The following is a 22,406-nucleotide window of genomic DNA, read 5'->3' on the forward strand; positions in this document are numbered from 1 at the left end:
CGTTTTTGACAAGGTATGACTGTTTAAGGGCTCTTTCACACGGTCCGCATTCCGTTGCGGACCGTGCTCTGCTCAGCGGGGATCGATCTGCCGATCCCCGCTGAGTCGTCGGATGACAGCTCCGTCTCTGCACTGTGTGCAGAGAGGGAGGTGTCAGAGCCCCGCTGCTCTCTATGGGGAATCGGATGAGAGCGGACCGCCTGTCCACTCTCATCCGATCCCCAGGACGGATGGAAAATAGGGATTCCATCCATCCAGATTTCACAGACAGGATCGGATGCGAATGGCAGCGGGTGTCAGCGGACATGTCACCACTGACATCCGCTGCTCCATAGGGCTGAATGGGGCATCCGATCAGATCAGCCTAAAAAAACTGACAGGCGGATCTCATCGGAACGCCCGTGTGAAAGAGCCCTAACTGTCATCATAATTCATGAAAGAATAAAATAAATTGAAGCTTTATTTGTACACGCCGCCTCCTCTGTGTATCACGGCTGTCAATATTTGGGATTTGTACAGTTTCTGCATGACACCCAACCGATTTTTCAGGAGCCTGGGCCTAGGTTGCCTAATTTTAGCATATATCTGATCCGTCTATCTTGAAATATTGATATATAATTATTAAGGTGGAAATCAAACAGTAAAAACTTTATTTTTCTTAAAGTGATATTAAAGCTGAGCTCCACCCAAAAGGGGAAGCCCCGCTTGTCGGCCTCCTCCCTCTCCCTGCTGCCACATTTGGCACCTTTTGTGGGGGGGGGGGGGGGGGGAGCAGGTACCTGGTTTTGACGCTGCTAACTCAGCTGGAAGTTTGGACCCCCCCCCCCTACAGCCAGCCCATTCAAAGAGCGCAGTAGGGATCCAGCCTGTGAAGCATCAAGGCTTCACTGCCAGTTTCCCTTAGCGGAGCTGGCGGAGGCAGCAAACGATAGCCAATTGAAAAATCGGCTTGGCTGTATAGCCCTCTGTTGGAAGAGCACGTCGCCCCCTACGGTTTCTCTCTGGCTGCGTAGAGTCAAATGGCTTAATGAGCTGGAGGACCTGGTTCTTACGGCTCAAGGTAGGAAGGAGCAATACTCCAAAATCTGGGCATGCTGGAACTCTTTTATCATGTCTGCGGAGGGCATGGCCCTGGATGGGGTCGCTGGTTCGCCCCCGGTCTGACCTGTGCGGTGGTCACCTGCGCGGGTCGACTCTAACCGTTTCCTTCTGGCCGAGCTTCCTCTTCACCACCACCCACTACTGCGTCTGTCTACTCCATTCTCTCCTCTGCTCCCCTGTCGTCTCCTATCCCTTCATGTACCCCTCCCCTCCTGTCTCCCCCCCTTTTCCCACCCGCCCTCCCTACCTGATCTGGGTTTTACCTGATCGTCTGTCTGGTACTTATGAAGTGGTTACCCCTGTTGCATACGTGTGCATTACTTCCTTTTACATGTCATTTGCCCCATGGTTTGCTATCATTAGACTTACTGTTACACCAGTTGATACCGTGTCATTGTTATGGAGCTCTAATTATGTTATTGGTCTGATGAAGTGGTTGTTGTTAACCTCAGATGCTTCATGTACTCTACATTTTGGACTTGTGTTCTAATGCATATTTTATGTGATGATGTATTACATGTGATCAATAAAAGAAATTTGAAAAAAAAAAAAAGAAAAATCGGCTTGGGTGAGGGTTTCTGGACCGGTAAGTGTCCTAATATTAAAACTCAGTAGCTACAATATTTGTAGCCGCTAACTTTTTAAATTTTTTTCTGAAGAAGCCTGGAGCTCCTCTTTAAAGGTAGATTTATTAATTTTTTTTTTTTAAATAACCTTTTATGCTTACCTTGCTTTGTGCCGTGTTTTTGCACAGAGCAGCCCGATACTTCTTTTCTCGGGTCCCCTGCTGGCACTCCTGGCTCCTCCCTACTGCTGGGTGCCCCCATAGTAAGCAACTTTCTATGGGGGCACTCAGACTCGCTCCTGTGCTGCTCTTCTGTGTGTCTTTTCACACACGGAGCGTGGCTTGGCCCCCCACTCTCTTCTCATTGGCTCACTGGTTGTGATTGACAATAACAGGAGCCTATGGCTCCCAGTGTTGTCTCAGCCAATAAGGAGGAAAAGACCCAGGAGAGCTTCTGCTCGTGTTCACATCACTGGATTGGATATGGGGTTGCTGCACACAGGTTTTTTTTTTTTTTTACCTATATGCGTAGAATTCTGTTCTAGGCTCCATTTATGTCTAGGAGAAATTACTGTGCAGAAACGGCTCATGCAAGAGGAGATTTTTGCATGAAGGTTGTGATCAACTGGGTGGCTTTTGCCATGCTGAGGGAAGTATGCCTAAGATTAGGGAGTGCTTTAGAGTGGAACATTACTCTCTCAATCAACAATGACTATTTGTAATCCGTATGCTGATAGCATTAGTAAATGGATAGATGGAAAGTTATATTATTTAGCCATTTCTATAGTTACTTCCTGGTTTCTATGTCTAGGCAAATGTCATGCATTCCAGGAGTCTTCAGGAGGGAAGGAGGGGATTTCGGAGCTATGCACACCCTCCTCCTGTCTGCATGCCTGAGCTAAGGGTAGATCCAGGAAGTAAATGCTACATGAATCATCTGCCCTTACCCAAGATGGCTGCAGCTAGAAATGCTCGGTGGTGTTTTTCAAAGTGGTTTCTTAACAGAATAAAGAGTGGAGACATGGATGGATAGGAGAGTTTGCTTTGAATGCTAAATGATTGAATAGGTTTAATTGTTTTGTGACGCACAGATATAGTGTAGATCCGCTTTTAAGTTTTTAGGTTATTTTAAGGGGCAGAGGCTGGTGACTTCTGTACCTTTTTTTTTTTTTTTTTTTTTTTTTTTTTTTAAAGTTTCAACATAAAGTTTTTTTTTTCCTGAATTGAAAATATGTAAGCAGTGAAATGATTATGTGCACATCATTGCAAATATACTCCTATTAATGTCATCTGTGAAGTAATTGTACACCATTGCTCAGCATTTACTGCATTCTTGGAATAAATGGGAAAAGTAGCACTGGGTTATTTTCCCAAGATTATAAGCTTGCTTTACTTCTGAAATGGAGCTGCTTCTGCTTTATTGATCATAAATGAGGAAGCGGACTTTGAACTCCGATGAGATACAGCAGGAAGCACAAACCTGTCTTCTCATTTACTAGTAAGCAGCTAGTCCACACCTTACTCTTCTCTAATAATTGGCTGTTTAGTTTCAGTACTTTAACCGGTTAGGGGCTAGATGAGCATATGAGCGGAAAAATACAGAACTGAAGCAATAAACAAACATTATTACTAGGACACCGCCAGGGAGAGTTCTCCAACATGTGGCTTACAATGCAACCATACCTGTAGTACTAGAATAACAAAGTGTTATTTTTTAATTTTTGAACCTGGCTTAATGAATCTCCAGTGCTTCTGTGTTGAACCATTTTCCAGACAGTCCTGTGTTTAGAGAGGCTGCTATGACCTGAGGACGTGCAGCACAGAGTAGGTCTTACCTGCAGTATAGTAAGCCACACATTCTAGCAGCACGCCTCACCTGTCGGAGTTGAGACTTGCCCAGATAAGATTGTGGAATGTACTTATACCCTCCTTTTTGACCTCGCATAGATCTTTTAATAAAGGAAGCCGGTAATTGGGTAACATGAACGCTGCCATTGCTGATCTCCTTCAGAAAATGCTAGCTATGTGGTTGTCTCAGGCTTCTAGTCAGACATTTTTGCATCCAGAGCCAATCATTTGGGTGTGATCGCTGTATCAGCAATTATATGCAAGTAGCAATAAGCTGTGGGAGTCTCCCAATGCTTTCAATGGGGCTGCTTACCGAAGATAATCATGGAGTCCCCCTCTGGGGTTCTCTGATCTAATCAGAGTGCAGGGACATTCATAGGTGTGACTGCACCCTTGTACAGAAGGTGTGTTACTGGCCAGATCATTGGGTGAATACAGAGGGGTGGGGGGGGAGGAGAAGACAAATGCATTCACTAGACCGAACAATCGGTATGCTGCAATAGATGACGTTTTTGATTTTGGATTCAATACTGCTTTAAAATGTACCTAAACCCAAGAACAAAAGCTGATTGCATTGCATTTTACTGTTCCTTGGATGCAATAGCTGCATTTGTTGTTTTTTTTTTTTTTTTCCACTTTTTTTTTTTTTCATCATTTTATTCTGGTAATCCTGCTATAATACAGCGCTTCCCTCTTCGTTTTTTTTTTTTTTTTCCTCTCGAACAGGGGATGGGTGTGTTTTTTTTACTAACTGATACATTGTTAAAGCTTGGACCAAGTTACAAGATACAATGCCTGGAATTAAATTTTTTCTTCTACCACAGATGCAATTGGACCAATTTTCTTGTAGTGAATAGTCCCAGCTGTAGTTTATTTGGTCCCCAAAAAGAAGAAAAATTGACTCATGACCACACATCCCATCTTCTATTTATAAACAGCATATCTGCCTATTTAGATATAAAAGTGCTTGTAAAGAACAGTGTGCCCAGAGAATGTGGTGCGAATTCACAGCTAAATTGCTGTGGTTTCGGCACCGCATCTAAATCGCAACCCGTCGATGCAAACCGATTGCAGATGTTACGACATCCCACAATCGGTTTGCAAAACGCAGCGCCATTTTTAGCATCAGATCAGATGGGTATTAACACCCATGTGATCTGATTTAGGTGTGGACAAAAAAAGGTTGCTGCTGTTTGGTGCGATTTGAGCCACACAAATCCATGACTCCAATTGAACCCCAGACAACACCGCATGTTATTTGCACAGGAATGTGCTGCAATTCCTGTGTAAATTATATGCATTGTCTCGCAGCGCAGCAGTGTAAACCCTGGCTGAATGTGAACTTGTGCTTTTCCAATAGTTCCCCCTTATGTTTGACCCACCAGTAGGTTAAAGTGAGAAGCTCCCCTGAAGGGTAAGCTCCTGCCTCCTGCTCTCCACTCTGTGTAAGTTAGGAGAGTGAAGGGAGGACAGGGCTGTGATCTTGTGAGGGATGGGGAGCAGGGGTCATGTACAGGGGGTAGTGTGGTGTGTTTGTGGGGAGTGATGTGAAGGGGGACAGTGCTGCTGTGTGTTTGATGTGAAGGGGACAGTGCTGTGTGTGTGGGGGGGGGGGGGGGTGGTTATGTGAAGGGGGGCAGTGCTCTGTGTGTGGGGGGGGGGGGTGATGTGAAAGGGGCAGTGCTCTGTGTGTGGGGGGGGGGGTGATGTGAAAGGGGCAGTGCTGTGTGTGTGGGGGGGGGTGATGTGAAGGGGGGCAGTGCTGTGTGTAGGGGTGATGTGAAGGGACAGTGCTGTGTGTGTGTGTGGGGGGGGGGGGGGGGTGGTGGTGATGTGAAGGGGGGTGGTGACGTGAAGGGGGACAGTGCTGTGTGTAGGGGGGGGGTGATGTGAAGGGGGACAGTGCTGTGTGTGTTGGTGATGTGAAGGGGGACATTGCTGTGTGTGGTGGGTGGTGATGTGAAGGGGGATAAGCAGCTGCACTAAAAATGTGCAGGGGTACCATTGACTCTTAAATGCAATGAAATACAAGGTGCGGTTTCCCGCACATAGAAATTGCATGGTGCAAATGCACCATGCAGTTTCCATGTGACTGCATTTTTAACAAGGTGCCAGGGCTATTTCCAAGCAGAAAACGCAGACACAGCAGCCCATTCAACTGAATAGGCTGTTGTGCCTGCACAGCCTGGGTTGTGATGTAAAGAATCCGAGTCATCACGCAAAAATGCAATCTGGACCTCTGCTGGAAGAAAATTTTACTAATCGGACCTCCATGAATTTTAATTCAATACCCCTGTTCTAGATTTTACACTAAAATGAACATACAGTCTTCCTCTTTTTTCCATAGAGGTGATCCATCTGTAGCCAAACACTTGAATTTATTCTGTTGAATGGGTAGATGAAAACACAAACGCCTTTGTTCTAGTTATTGTACTTTCTTTGCAAAGCTTTTCAGTAACTACCTAGTAGTTCTGAGCATATGAGAATGTGCCTGTTTCTGCTTTTGTGTGCTTTAGCTGTGCATGACTCAATAGGAAGTGAACCCACACATTTCTATATATGGTATATTGGCTGCAACATGCAGTCAGCCCTCTCAGCATGTTATAGGGGAAAAAAATGTACCTATGAGATCTTTCATCAGATGTTTAAAATTATCTTTGTTTCTTAAAATGTGCTAATCCAAACCAAAAATTTGAGGGAATTGCAAATCTAGTGAATATTGCTGGAAATAAAGAATGTTTGTTTAAAAAATGTTTGTCAGGACAGTAACTAGATTTTTAAGATCTCAAATGCAGCTTCCTTCCAGATTCCATTAAAAGGCACACATACTACATACATTTTCTCTGTTCTGTATGACAAGGGAGAATAAATATTGTTTAAACTTTTAACCGATAACTATTTAGCAGACAAGTTATTTTGACCAAAAAAAAAAAATATCCTCCTGCCAAACTATAAACCTTATAAAGTGTATCTAAACTCGAGAACAAAAATGTAATATATTGCGGCTTACCAGTCCTTAGATCTGTTGGTTGCATTAGGCCCCTTTCACAAGAACGATCCGATCAGATCTGCCTGTCAGTTTTTTTTTTTTTTTAGGCGGATCTGATCGGATCCTCCATGCATCCCTATGGGGCAGCAGATGTCAGCAGAGACATGTCCGCTGCCATCCGCATCCAATCCTATCCGTGAGATCCGGACGGATGGAAACCCTATTTTCCATCTGTCCAGGGGATCGGATAAGATGAGAGCGGACAGACGATTCGCTCTCATCTGATTACCCATAGAGAGCAGCGGGGCTCTGGCACCTCCCTCTCTGCACAAAGTGCGGAGACAGAGCTGTCATCCGCCTGCTCAGCGGGGATCGGCAGATCGATCCCCGCTGAGCAGAGAACGGTCCGCACTGAACAGTGGACCATATAAAAAAGGACCCTTCGTTTTCTCTTTCAGGCTTTTTTTTTTCTTTTCAGCTGATAATCCTGATAATCCTGGCAGTAACACTTCCTGTTCTATGGCGAGAATGTTCACTCACCATTGTGTATCTAAAGGAGAAGCGTTGTCTCCTTAGGACAAGTAATGTGTTGGGTTTACAGGACTTTTGGACTACAAAACACCTCCCCCCCCTCTCCTCTACATAACACGGGGGTGAAAGGTGTTCTGCAGAGATAGAATGCCCAAAGTTATCAGTTTATAAGATTTTTGGCAGAATAAACAAGTATTGTTTGCATCTATTGAATAGATGGAACAAAACCTTTTCAATGATAAAGTTAAGGCTCCGTTCACATCTAGGCGTTTTGGGGCGTTTTTCTGCTCTAGGATCAGCTCTCAAAACGCCCAACAAGACAAATCCTATTCATTTCAATGGCCCCTGTTCACATCTGAGCGTTTTGACGCTGTATACAAAACGCCAAACGCTCAAAAAAGTACATGAGCTTCTTTTTGGGCAGATTACAGGCGTTTTCCATTGATCTCTATTCAATCTAAAAACGCCTGCACAAAAATCGCGGTAAAAATCGCGGTAAAATCGCGGTAAAAACCGCCGCAAAAATCGCGGTAAAAAACGCGCGAAAAACGCTACGCTCAGGTGTGAATGTAGCCTAAGATCAAGATCAAAAGGATGTAAACAAGAGAGGCTCATTGTTGGGGTGTCCATACAGTAAGGATTTTAACAAACTTTATTGCATATGTGCATCTCCTGTTCTGGGGTTGCAGATGTAGGCCTTACCTGCACATTTATCAAACTTAGTGGCTGTTATAGTGTCTGCCTTTCTTTTCCCATTACGAAAATGAAATTGCCCAGGTAGTGATAATAAACTACTTTAGCATTTTTCAAGCCTCATTACAGCCTAATGCCGACTATACATGAATCAAATTTTGGTCAGTTCAGCAGGGATGGGCCGAGATTCCATACGTGTATCGGCAGGCTGATTGTACCAAAGTTGATCCATTGAACAACATTCCTGTTGGATTTTTCTATGTGCTATTATTGCCAGCAACTTTAGTCGCTGGCAGTAATCATTGTGTTCCGCTGGCCGTGAAGGTCAGCAGAACACAAAAGCGCTGCGGGGTATATTCCCCCATTAACAAAGGAATGTGGAGTGTTGAGGGGGGAATCAAGCGACACCCCCCCCCCCTCCCGGTGGAAGAAAAGAAAATCAATCCTCTACGGCAGGGGTCTTCAAACTATGGCCCTCCAGTTGTTCAGAAACTACAATTCCCATCATGCCTAGTCATGTCTTTGAATGTCAGAGTTTTACAATGCCTCATGGGATGTGTAGTTCTTCAACAGCTGGAGGGCCATAGTTTGAGGATCCCTTCTCTACGGGCTGTCTACATTTGGTCCAAGATCTCGATTTTAAAAACCATTACAAGGGATGGTATTTACTTTCAATGCAAAGTGACTCTTGAACCTCCGCAGTTGTAATATTCCAGTGGTGAGGGGGTTTATACAAGTGGTTGACCCGGTGCAGGCACGCATCGAGTGCTGACTATGCCCATCCTTTTTGCCGCCTTCTCCATTCATAGAAGCTGTACTATGACTAGCAGTGAAAAGAGCTCTAAGAATGGTGAATATGGACCTTTCATTCATCCACCATTCATAGATCATATTTTTCTCCTGAGACTAGGAAAAAGGGTATCTTTTTCTTTTCTCTTTTCAGAATGAGTACAGGGGTGGCTTTTGCTGATTTATTACTGTGATAACCAATCACAGTGATCGCATGATCAAAACCTGGTCCTCCCAATCCTGAACTTTGGTACAAGACCAGAGCCTATTGGTGATGGCACACACCATGTTCGGTGTGCTTCAGCACAACGGGTGCACATACTATAAGTGGAGTGCCTCGGAGGAAGGTCCACATCTGCAACAGGTTAAAGCATGCTTAAAGTGATTCTAAACAGTCACCGCGTTAAACCAAGTGTGATCATTGGAGGAGGACAGAGCTAGAGAACTGACTATGATGTGTTCTCCTGCTTAGTGTTAGTTTTCTATAGGAAAACAGAGGGACTGCCAGGAATTTCACACAAAGGAAGCAATACAAAGAGTACAGGATACTTTTTCATACAAGTATGTGTTCCAGCAGACACATATCAATAATATGAAATGCTGGGGTAGCAAACACTTAGAGCCGGTTCACACTGAGGCGATCCGACTTCGAGGGGCGACCTGTGAAGTTGCGTGCACCGCTGTGCACCGTGACTTGCAGGGACTTCACATAATGGAAGTCTATGCAAGTCGCTCCCAGGTCGCCCAAAAGTAGTACAGGACCCTTTTTCTAAGTCGGAGCGACTTGTGTCGCTCCTATTAGAACGGGTCCTGTACTACTCAATGGACCGCGACTTGTCAGGCTGACAAGTCGCGCTAGTCTGAATGGGCTCTAAAAAAGCGTTGCTGTACACGCAGCTTTTCACACAAGCATTTGCAAAACTTATGTTTATAAGTGTTTTTTTTTTTTTGCAGTGTGTTCTGATGCTATGTGATCTTACCCCAAAAATGTGGGCATGGATGAACACTGAACAGATCCATTAGACCTGCACATGGCAACGAATAGGATATGCAAGAAAAAATAGAATATATTTTCTTGCATATGCCCGTACGCTGTACTCGTGTCTGTTTGCGCCACCATATATTCGAGTACTGTGACACATGGCCATTCATGTCAATGACCAACTGTAGGCTGCACCTGGGCTATCTGGCCAGAGGAAATACATTGGGAATTACCCAGAATTGGCTCAGCTGGCCTGTGTGCAAATGCTCTTAGAGCAGTGGATGAATTGTAGTACTAATGTGCAGCCTGTAAGCTAGGGAATGGCAGTATATACGTAAAACAAAAAAAAAATGTAAGCACTGCCATAGGTAGGTGACAGATTTGTTCCAAATGTCGCACATTCTGTGCTTGTGTAAACTGTTGCTCTTACTTTTGTGGGAGCGATTCCCTGGTGACATCATAGCTTGTGCATGAGGCAGCTGGATGTCAGTCCTCTGGGACATGAAACCAAAATTATTGCTTCCACTCGTCCCACCCATGATCAGCTGTTCATTCCACTGCTTCATAGTGGAATAAATATTTGTGCATGCAGCCAGTCTATTTTCCAGTTGCAAAAGTTTTTTTTGATAAGCACAAAATCCACTATGAGCCTCCATAATACTGTACATTGTTGGCAGTCATCAGTATGCTGTCAATAACCATGTATTATAAAGAACGTGTTTCTGGCTGGCTAGAACTGTTCTACATGGCCACTGATTGGTATTCTTTGATTCCGTGTAATATTAAATATTAGATACCACAATGTTCTTATGCTGTGAATTGGGTGAGATATTTGTTTCTATAGTGACCTGTACCTGTGTGCAGCAATGTGTCAATAACACAAGCTAATTTTGCTTGTTATCAATTATAATCTGTATTTTATTGAATCATTCTCTGATGCTTGTGATAGTTTGATATGTTTAGGTTACAACCGCAAACCTTGATGGTGGCTCAGAAATACTGTGTGTGTGGTCCTCTACTGCTTTAATGTCCCAAGAGCCAGATAATCATTGAGACCAAATTTTAATTGCTGTTAGTAATATGGCTGGATTAACATAAAACCGATATCTTCAAAATTGTCTACCCTGTCAGCTTGTAAAAGACACATTTTCATTAAATCTATCCCAATTAAAATGTAAAGTAGAATTATAGTCTTCCCTTTAAAAAAATGTACTTTTAGCTCTTAAATTGTTAATATACCCACAATAGTAAAACCAGTCTGCTTATGCAGTAAAGCATGCTTGTTACATTCACCATGGAACCTAAGGGGTTAATCTTCTATATTGTGTAGAAAGGCTGTTTGATCCTGGCTTTGGCCCTCCCCTTCCACGGTCACCAATCCATCTCCTGATAATACAGAGCCTTGGGGGCACTCATGCTCATTGTGGTGTGTATTGCTATATATTTTTATTTTTTTGGGTGGGTGTATGTGATTTAGCACAGGGCCAATCGGCACTGTCCTCAGATGGTCAGGGGTCCTGCAATCTCATAGGACAGTCAGAGGAGAATGAAAGCTCCTCCTACAAGCTTTAATCAGACACTAATAGAAGTCACAAGACTGCTATATACTATTGAGAGATGGTATTTAGCAGTTTCTATTTACTAAAATGATTGCATTTCCATGTTCTGTGTACTGTGGGAGACCAGATATAGTGAATAACTGCACTAATAGTTGTCTCTTAAGCTGTCCATATATGGAGCGATTTTTTTCTTTCCTGTAACCTTGATGAGGGCTCAATTTCCCCCATCAACAGTCAGTGTCGATAATGGGAATATCTCTTGTGGAGCCATTGAGCTGTCCAGGCCAGGAGAACTCCGTGACTTATTGCGAGCCACTAATAATAATAGCATGAATATTCCCACAGACTGATTTATCAACTTGGGTATGTTCAGCCTGCCCATTCATTGTTTGAATCTGCTGAACATGCCGAGATTGGAAGCATCTGTAACAGGCTTTATTCCCACAAATAAGGCTGCCAGTGACGTCCGCAATGCTGCCCTACTTCTGAACTCAGCGCAGCATACCTCCTAACTTTGTAACATAAGTATGAATGGCACTCCTGGGGCAATGAAGAGACGCGTAGCACGCCGCAGTGAAAATTGGTGTGGTGAATTTGCACTTGGTATTGCGCATAACTTAAAGGAGGATTGGTAAATAAGACTAAAGCCCTAGTACACATGGGCCGGCTTCTGTCGAAGGCTCATGACCAAAAAAAGATCTGTCCACCGACTCCCAATCTGCGCTCTCAGCCAATGACTAAAAGTGCTGACCAGTGTTCTGGCGTGTCGGGCAGGGGGGCTCGTCTCCCTGTCAGGACACTATGGGGGGGGGGGGGTCTCCCTGTCAGAACACTATAGCTCAGCAGGGGAGATCGCTGTACTAACACCGGATGGTTAGTACAGTGCTCCGACCTTAGCCATCAGTTTTTTTAAAAGGTTAGTGCTGTGTACGAGGCTCAAGTTAGGACATGGCTTATGTCATTTTCTTTCTTTCCACCTGTGAAGAAAATTGTTTTATTTCCCTCCCTCCTGTAGCATTGTATTCTGCTGGTGGGGAGCACAGCGAGCCTCCCTACCGGCAGAACACAATAATTAGTGTTTCTGGCTGCACTAATCATTCGGAGCAAACTCTACAGGCTGATTGTACACAAGTTAATAAATATATCGACTTGTGCACAACCAAGGTGCCCATACATAGATCGATATAAAACCAGTCACAGCTGTACCAGCCGAACTTTCCGTCCATGTATGTATGGCTGGCTTAAGCCTACATACGTCATACATTGTACACAGTCTGTTAAGCTCGTACCCACATGTTCCATAATTGCTGTGCGGTGAATAAGGGTCTTGCATAAACCTTTGATCAATTTAGTTCCAGAACTTGTTAATGGTTACCAATTAGACGAAGCACACTTGCTAAACTGTGGACTGGCTGCAGATTCATTTATTTCAGCTATCATTTCTATTGCCCCCTCATTGCTGTGCAGAATAGTGATGGCGGGCAGAGGCATTCTAGGACAGTACTCGGGTCTGTGGGATTTGTATCTAAATCAGGGGCTGCCTGTACCATACAGAGCAGTTGGGAGGTGTAGCACTGTTGCCACTTTCATATAGGCTGTGCTTTCTTGCACTACAATGAGATCACTTGATTTAAGAGGTGTGGCTGGTTTTGCCATTTGTAATAGAATTCGATTATTCGATTTGAGCTTCAAGTAAAGCGTCAATACCTTGTCAGAATTTGCTGAATACATATTTAACGTCTTGTATGTCTTTTGTCTTTAGTTTGTGAAATGTGGCTATGCTGGATCCAATTTCCCCGAGCACATCTTCCCAGCCCTGGTCGGACGGCCTGTCATTCGCTCCACAGCAAAAGTGGGAAACATTGAAATCAAGGTAACTGTTAATTGAACTACTCTATTTTTGTTTGTTACTGGATTTGCAGTTGTGATCCCTTTTTAATGAAGCTGCAGTAAAGAATAAAAATTGCTATTTGTGTTATTCTAAATGAAAATATGTCTGGATAACGTTTTATTATTGCATGTTACAACAGTCTTCCCCCAACTACAGGGTTTGAATCCCACAACAGATCACACACCAAAATCAAACTGGTATTAGACTAATTTTGCCTGACATAGAGGTTGTGTAACATTTCCTATCCTGAGTATGCACCTGCCTGGATGGGGTGTATTGCTCTTTCACCTGAGATTAGATGACATTTGCCAATCTTATGTCTGCAATCTCATGTTTATGGTTGTTTGCAGATCTAGTGGACTTCTTTGGGAGAGGGATTGAAGAACTGTTCAGACTGGATAGGATATCTGTTTCAAATTACTTTTGTGCTACTGTACAACACAGTGGTTCACAGAAATGGTGACATCCTCCTTCCCTCTTTATTGACCTAAATCCTTATCAAAATGTTTTTAACTGAACAATATTTTGAGGTGCTCTGCAGAATCTTTAGTCTGAAGGCAGTTGGATTGTGCCTGAACATCTAAGTTATTCCTTTAGCCTATAGGGCAGGGGTGGGGAACATACGGCCCGGGGGCTGTATGTGGCCCACTGTCATCTGGTCCGGCCCCCCGTGCAGCTGAGTCTGTGTCTCTCAGCCGTACCCACAGCAATACCAGCCAGCAGTACCAGCCTGAGCCAGCAGTACCAGCCAGCAGTACTAGCCAGTAGTACCAGCCTGAGCCAGCAGTACCAGCCAGCAGTACCCACATCACGGTGCCAGCAGTACCAGCCAGCAGTACCTACAGCAAAGTACCAGCCTGAGCCAGCAGTACCAGTTAGCAGTACCAGACAGCAGTACCCACAGTACAGTACAAGCCCAGCAGTACCAGCTAGCAGTACCAACCAGCAGTACCCATCAGCAGTTCTTTTTCAAAGCTTACCACCACAAAGACTCGACTGCGCTCCAGACTGACCAACGCAAACCTGGAAAGCCAGTTGTGAGTAGCAACATCATCAATACCAGCTAACATCACACACCTCACCAAAGAGAAGCAGTTGCAGCCATCACATTAGGGGTGAGTTAAATGTTTGACCAAATATAACAGGCACATTTTTAAGTTGATAATTTTGTACGGCCCCTTAAGGATTTTATAAATACCCAAATGGCCCTTGGCAGAAAAAAGTTTCCCCACCCCTGCTATAGGGCATCCTTAGTCTTTCACAGCTGATATACTCTGCGTCACTAGATCTGTCATTAGCACAACATTTTTTTTACCTGGTAAATTCTTCAAAACCTGACCTACTGGTGGCACTTGTGATTGTAAAGGATCATGTTTTTATTTTTTTTAAATAAACATGTCATACCTGTACTGTGAAATGGTTTTTGCAGAAAAGCCCCGATCCTTATCTTCTCGCATCCCTGGCTCCTCTCCCCTGCTCAGGCTTCCAGGGCAAGCTGCTTCATATGGGGGCACTCATTCGTGCTCACTCCTGACCTAGTTCTGTGTCCCATTGACACAGAGTGGGGCTCGGCCCCGCTCCCTTCTCACTGGCTATGATTGACAGCAGTGGGAGCTCTCTGAGCCAATAAGGCGGGAAAGAGCCTCTGCACACCACTGGATTGAGATGAGGCCCGTGTAAGTATAAGGGGGTGCTGAGGGAGGAGCTGCAGACAGAAGGTTTTTTTTTTACCTTAATACATTAAAGCCCAACTCAGGACAAATAATGCTTTCCCATGCAGTGGGGTTGCACTGGTCCTCTGCTCATTTTTGTTTAGGGGTTTGGAAAACTGAGATATACCTAATCCTCTGATTCTCCCTGCACAAGACCAGTTCCTGTGGCTACTGTCCCTCTGCAGTTCAGAGGTCTTGTGCAATGGACTGTTCCTGACATCATCATGTTTATAGACCTGGTATGAACAGAAAGACATCCTGGACAGGCAAATGCTGGATTTTGGGGGGAGGGCCGTTTGCATGAGGAGCAGAAGATGAAAACGAGCAGTTGATCCATGCAATGGATCTTTTTTTTTCTTTTTTTTTTCTTTTTTTTTTCTTTTTTTTTTTTTCTGCCCTTCGAACCACTTTAATGGCTGGAGTTGGGGCCCTTTTCACACTGATGTGCTTTTCATGTGTTTCTATAGACTTCCAATGGAAGGTTATTTTTTTGGTGCACTTGTGCGACCAATTACAAAGGATTTAATAGGGAATAATTTTAATGCGCTTTTGTCACCCTGGAAAAGTGCGGCAAAGCTCCCAGTGTGAAAGAGGCCTTAAGAGAAAGGGTCCTGTCACATAAAGACTCTGGCTGCAATTTTCTTGCTCAGCAGAGGATCTGTCCTCTGTTCCCCACTGAGCAGACAGATGACAGGTCTGTGTTCGCTCCGCTTATGTAGAGTTGACAGACAGCCTGCTTTCCTCTATGGGCAGTCGGATGTAAATGGACCACCTGTCTGTTTATACCTGACTGCTATCCATTCTGCTGGATGGAATTGGAACAGATTCGATGTCGACATTTGGCATGGTTATCTTCCAAAAGCCTTGAGACTGCTGATGGGTATTGCCATTTTTATGTAATGGTATGTCCTCTCCAGACTCGGAGCTGTCACTCACTGTTGCATTTTCTTTTGCTCCTACCTTGGCAGCTACATAAAAGATTATGTAGGGAGATGACGTTTAGGCTACGTTCACATGTGGGCGTAGTGGATCACGGGCAGAATCGCCACGATTCTGCCCGCGATCCGCAATCATTTCAAATCGCGGGACGCCTGTGCGATGCCTGTGATTTGCAATTGCACACCAAACGCTGTGCTATGTTGCAGCGATTTCTGCTTGCCGAATTGCGGTAACATTGCGCAAACAGAATCGCGGGACGCCTGTCGCCCAAAAAAGGTACAAGAGCTTCTTTTTGGGTGTCAGGCGTCCCGCGATTGTTTGCGCAATATTACCGCGATTTGGCAGACGGAAATCGCGGCAACATCGCACAGCGTTTGGTGTGCCATTGCAAATCACGGGCATCGCACAGGCGTCTCCCGATTTGCAATGATTTCAGATCGTGGGCAGAATCGCGGCGATTCTGCCCGTGATCCGCTACGCCCACATGTGAACGTAGCCTTAAGGAAGGAGGGGGCTGTGTTAGTGAAGTGACTCGACTCAACTGAAGTCGCAAAATTTGCTAGCAAGTTTAGAGGCACATGAGAAACCATTAAAAAAAAAAAGTTGTTTATGGAAAGGAAAAATGCAGCAAGTAAGAATTTTTCAATACCAGATCTGGTTGGTGACCGTTTCTATAAATACATTTTGTATAGATAGTGACAGGATTTGTCTTTTTTTTTTTTTGTGCATAACTGTGCATAACTGAACAGTCCAATGCAGGGGAGGGTCGTGAAGCTACGATTGAAATGACCTATTAGTTCTGTAGCTGTCAGAAGAGCCGATCGCAACTGGTATCAATATATAAAACAAATTCAGTAAATGTTAACTAACAGGCTTTCAGCACCCACTGCTCTAATATACTGCTTCAGGTCCATTCAGTCTGAATCTCCTGAGATCCTTCCCGTTCCTTTTTGGAGGTTCTTGTGACCTCTTCCTAGGCTCTTTTTGCATTCCAATTGATTTGAATGAGGAGAAATGGAGTTCTGATAAAAACAAATGGCCTGTGTACGCACGCCCTGTATACTTTACATCCATGCTCCAGACAATCAATGCACACTTTACTCACCTTGTCTAATCTAGCTGATAAGATCAAAAGACACTTCATTCATAGGAAGAGACCCCTTGTACACCAAGCACTGACTTTTCTTGGTCATTGCTTTTGGCAAACCTGTATGTCTTTATATACTTTATATACATGTTCTGTTATCTTCAACTTTTATGGGTTATCTTATTGTTATTTTACTTCTTTCCTTTTTACTGAACTCTTCAAGTAGAATAAGAAAAAGATGGTAAGCAGCGAAGTCTGAATGCTTGATTAAGTTTTTTGTGCATCTTTCTTTGTAAAGCATATTTTTTCTAACCATATCTGAAGATTTGTTTGCACATTAAGTGAGATTCTACTTGTCTCTGCACGTTTTTTTTGTTTTTTTCAATTAATTGCAGCATGTCTGTTAATTACTCACACAACCAAACTTGGTGGAACTGTGTTAGGTCAGTTATGCAATATCAGCAAGCAAAATGACCTGTCTGAGCTCTGCCAACAGTCGTCGCATGGTGTTGGAATGAACAAGTAAGCAAGAAAGAGCAGTTTGCAAATTTTTGCAGGTGCTAACAAGAATTAACTATGCTTATAGGGGGCTCTCAGAAAAAAAAAGGCCATTGTGTGCATCATAATATACCTAATGATGTACTTCCAGGGGCATCAATTCGACCATACCTGGTAGGTGCCCCTGGAAGCTAGAAATCACTGAGGGAAGTCACTGCCACTCCAGTGATCTCCACTTCTGGGTGCTCCAGGTGGAAAATGCTAACATTATCTGAATGCAACAGGGCTGTCGCTACCCTGTTTCCCTGAAAATAAGACAGTGTCTTGTATTAATTTTTGCTCCCAAAGATGTGCTAGGTCTTATTTTCGGGGGATGTCTTATTTTTCCATGAAGAAGAATACGGTACACATTTAGTGTTGAACAAAAAAAAAGGAAATGTATTACCTGTATACGGTAAGGTAGTAGTTGTCATCACAAACCAGCAAATCACATCCTCCTGTGTCTTTTTGATTCCCCCCCCCCCCACCTTCTGATGCTCCTGTGTCATTTTGATTCCCCCCCCCCTTCTGATGCTCCTGTGTCATTTTGATTGCCCCCTCTGATCCTCCTGTGTCATTTGAAGTGATCCCACTCCCCCTACCCCTGTGCCAGTGGACACCTTCACCAGACATCCACCCCACCCCTTTATCAGACATTTCCCCCCTACCTCAGTCACCCCTGTGTCCACACAATGTGCCCGACTTCTGCCCCGCGCAATTCACTGTCTAATTTTGAGTCAGCCAAACTCCGTCAGGGCAGAGCGAGCAGCAGGCGGCAGCTTGTCCTGGCGGGGGCGTGGGCTCTCTGATTAAAAGAGACCTCGCACTTCCTGTCTGCTCCGGCTGCACTGCGGCCAACAGTGAGCTGCGCGGCGGCGCCCGCCGCTTCGGTCCAGAGTTAGGGTAGCTTCGGGGGGGCCTTATAATCGGGGAGATCTTATGTTCGGGGGAGGGCTTATTATCAGGGCGGTCTTATTTTCGGGTGGATACCTTATATTTCAGCGAGAGGCAAAACTGTAAGTAGGTCTTCAGGACCTTGAAGTCAGTGGAGATCACTGGGTGTCTATTTGGGTCAGGGTTTCTTAACTAGGGTTCCTTCAGATGTTACTGTTCAGACTAGCAACAACAGACAACAATTATCTATCTGTAAGACGGGATTCTTCCCAGTGACCACAAATGTGAGGTGCAATCTTCCCACTGACCGTCATACTAAGGTACTGTGAGCTGTAAATATATAGTTATTAGCAGGGGTTCTCTGAAACCATATAGTTTATTTCAAGGGTTTCTCCATGTTAAAATAGTTGATAAAGGCTAATTTGAGTGATTTCCTGCTTTCGGAGGCATTGGTTTGGTATGGTGTTTACAGAATTACAATGATCTAAGCTGGACCAATGGAAACTGTATACATTTTTTTTTTTTATACCTGGCATTGTTAAGGGGGTTTTTATTCTGGCAGTAAGAATTTTGATTTTTAAGTAAAATTTGACTAATTACTAACCTGTCTGCAGGTCTTGCACTAGGGTTGCACTAATACTGTGTTTTTTTGGTTTTTTTGACTAGTGCCGATACCTTTTGCGGTGCGATTTGAGCCAATACAAAATAAATGGGCTCAAATCACACTGCGCATAATCTCAATGCGGCACAATTCCTGTCAGAATCGCATGTGGTTTCCTGCACTGCTCCTGTGCGAACCCAGGCTGACATCACTATGACAAGTCTTGGTTCATGCAGGAGCGATGCAGGAAACTAATAAGTAAGCCTACTCTGAAATTACATGTCCAGTGGACAAGTTGTCTGCATGTGCTTTGTATAGTCGTATAGATCGTACAATTGTCTGACCGTTGGTATGCAACGTTGGTCCAAAATTTTTAGAAGGTTCCTCCAGGGGCAGGATGGTGTAGGACTGGCGGAGGGTCTCCCTGTGGGTGCTGTTACCACGCCATTTTGTTGTAGCCTCGTCTGCTATTATGGCGGCGACCATCTTGGTACACCCATTTTCTGCCATTTGGCGGTGGATTCTCTACTGAGAATCTAGGTGGGAGTGCCTGGAGGTGGTTTCCGGGGGGTGGAGCCTCTCCCTTTACCCCGGGCAGTTTCCATTGCTCACTCCCTTATGGGAGGGCTTGTTGGTTACACGTGCTGTCCTGAGACTACTTTTTGGGACAGTGGGTTCTGGGGGCCTCTCGCTGTTGGGGGGGTCTGCGGGCGTGCCTGACCTTCGGTGGGCGCTGCAGCACGGTGGGATAGTTTTTTTTTGCAAATTTTGCTGGCAGGCTCTTCTGGTTCAATATGAACCCTGCAGACTATGTGACCCCCCCCCCCCCCCCCCCATGGAGGCCGCCGGCCCTTTCCAGAGCTCCACTGTCAATCACTGCATTTTTGGCGGTTCGGGAAGCATTTGGGCCCGGGTGGAGGTGGCCATGAGAGGGTGAGGTACGCTGAAACGTTTCTCCACCTACCCCTGTTTAATCTGATGTCTCGGCTTCTGAGTCAGCCTCCCTTCCGGGTCTGTTACCTCGTGCCCACCCTCTGATAATGAGGATAACATTTCTACCACCCGTGATACAGGCGCTGGTGGATGCACTGGTTTTCGGTGCATGACACCCTGCAATTTGGAGGACTCAGCGGCGGCTGCGTCTGGGGCGCGGGTTGCATCTACATCACATGCCATCCGGAGCAGCCTGATTTGCTAGCATTGCTCCTAAAGAATGTGACCGTCTGAGACTATCCCCTGGGGTGTTAAGCGGCTGCTAGATGTTACCCTTTTGCGGAGTCTCTACTAAGGGGCACTGTACGGCCTAAGGTGGACCTACGGTCTCCAGACTGAATAGGACTACCGTTTCTCCTGTGGAGGTATCTCCGTCCTTTAAGGACCTGGGGAATAGGATGGCGCGGGGGCTGTGGCTCGCGATCTGTACTCCCTGGCGGGGTCTGCACTGGGAACAGTTTTTATGATGGCCCTTGCCACAAAGACTCTGCTTGAAGGGCAGAGTTCCAGTGACGTGGTGAGGAGCGAGTGCCTCCTGCCCTGGGGGAGCTGTTGGACAACTGGCGTGGGGGCTGCAATTTGTTGCGATGACGCGCTGGGCACGGCTCCCCTTATTGGGTCATCTGTCGGTTTCGGCGGTGGTTATCCGGTGTATCCTTGGCCGGAGTGTTGGTCTGCGGATCAAGTTTCTAAGCAGGCCTTGATGGATCTCCCTTTTCTGGGGGATCGCCTGTTTGGCGCTGCCCTGGGTGACAGTATATAAGGGTCTCACGGGAGGAAGAGTCCCTTTCTTCCACAGGCTAACAAGGGTAAGGGCCTTCGTCGTGGTCGGGGTCCCTCCCTTTCGGCTCCCGAACAGTTTCCTTGTCCATCGGGGACAGTCGAAGGGGCCCAGTCCTTCATGGCTTCCTCGGGTGTTTCCACACGACCCTGGTCTGGCGAACCAGAAATAGTGTCCCCCCCCCCCCCCCCCCCAAACCGGCCCACATGGCCTGAAGGTGCGTCCTCACCCATATCCGGGGGGCGGTTCTCGGACCTGCGGCCTGCGCAGATCCCAGGCAGCTGGGTTCAGGAGGTCATGCGGTCCAGTTGCACAATTGAGTTTTCGTTCTGTTTTTTTCTGGTAAGATTTTCCCTTCCAATGTACGGCTGTCCCCGGATCACTTGCAGGTGCTCCATGGGGCAGTTCAGGCTCTAGTTAAACAAGGCTGGCCCTTGATGGTTCCGTTCAGATCCAAAATTCTAGATGGTATTGGTTTGCACGATAGTGGCTTCCTGGCCTCCATAGACATCAAGGATGCCTACTGTCACATCCCGTTATGTGCAGGACACCAATTGGTTCTCCATTTTTTCAGTGGGAAAGGATCTCTATTGGTTTGTGGGGTTACCCCTTGGGACTCGCTTCTGTTCCTCGTGTCTTCACAAAGGTGTTGGCTTTGGTCCTGGCGCTTCTTGCGGCAGCGGGGTATCTCGGTCCTGGTTTCCTTCCTGGCCGATCTGCTTCTCTGTGGGGAGTCCCCTACAGTGCTGACGACGAATGGAAGTCGCCGTGAGAACTCTGGAGGAGGTTGGGTGTGTTCTGAAACTTCAGAAGTCATCCTTGGTCCCTTCCATGAGACTGGACTATCTGGGCCTGACTTTGGACTCGTCCTCAGTCAGGGTGTTTCTCCCTCCAGGGAAACAATTCCTGGAACTTCAGACTGCTGTCCAGCACAAGGTCGTTCCTTCAGTCCCGCATGCAAGTTTTGAGACTGATGTTGTCTTTTCGAGACTGTCCCTTTCACTCAATCCCTCTCGAGGATTCCCCAAAAGGTGATCCTTCTCAAACGGGACTTGATTCCTACATCTCTGGTCATTCGGATCTGGCTGAGCCAGGTGAGCAGGGATTTTTTGATCTGGAATCCTCCCTGTTCTACTGGACAATTGTCACTGCGGATGCAAGCCTGTCCGGGTGGGGAAGGAGTCCTTGGCAGGTTCTGTGCTTGGAGAATATGGTCCCTGGAGGTTACCAATCAATGTCCTGGAGCTGAGAGCGATCCGGCTTTGCCTAGTTCACTGGACTGGGCACTTGCAGCTGTCCAGTGCGCATTCCATCGGACTATGCCACAATCCTGGCTTGCGTTATTCACCAAGGGTGTCTGCGCGGTCTTAGAAGTGACAGACATTCTTCGCTGGGCGGAGCGCCTTGTTCCAGCTCTCTACGCTGTTTTTTTTTTTTCCAGATGTGGAAAATTGGCAGGCGGATTTCCTCAGTCGCCAGGCCGTGGTTGTAGGGTGATGGTCCCTTCAACCGGAGGTGTTCTGGCGGTTGTGCCGTAGTTGGGGCGCTCCAGATGTGGATCTGTTGGCGTCTCATCTACAGGATAGTGCAGAGGTTTGTGGCCCACTCCCGGGACCCTCTGGCAGATGCACTGGTGGCACCATGGTTTCTGTCGTAGAGCAGTCCATATGCTGAGAAGTTTAGCATGGTCACCTACGCCAGGATGATGCTGGCATAGTCGTGTTTGTGCATTCACGGATAGGCCAAGGTCAGTACCAGGTGCTGTCTTCCTTCCCTCCTCTCAAGTTGCTGCCAAGACTTCTTTGCAGGATCAAGGCGGAGGGATTCCAATCATTCTTGTGGCTCCGGACTGGCCTCGCTGGGCTTGGTACGCCGACCTTGTCAGACTAGCCGCAGGCGCTCCTTGGAGGCTTC

At 45.9% G+C, this 22,406-nt stretch overlaps 1 protein-coding gene across 1 annotated transcript in view; it reads left to right on the forward strand.

The window, feature by feature from the left end:
- ACTR2 (actin related protein 2) overlaps window positions 1-22,406 on the forward strand; it is a 115,716-nt gene that overhangs the window by 23,269 nt on the left and 70,041 nt on the right. The window contains exon 2 of the mRNA XM_082249378.1: window positions 12,820-12,930. Coding sequence (XP_082105504.1) covers window positions 12,820-12,930 — 111 coding nt within the window. The remainder of the gene's footprint in view (window positions 1-12,819; window positions 12,931-22,406) is intronic.

Source organism: Pelophylax lessonae, assembly GCF_965119305.1.
Source record: "Pelophylax lessonae genome assembly, chromosome: 3".
Classification (NCBI taxonomy): Eukaryota; Metazoa; Chordata; class Amphibia; order Anura; family Ranidae; genus Pelophylax; species Pelophylax lessonae.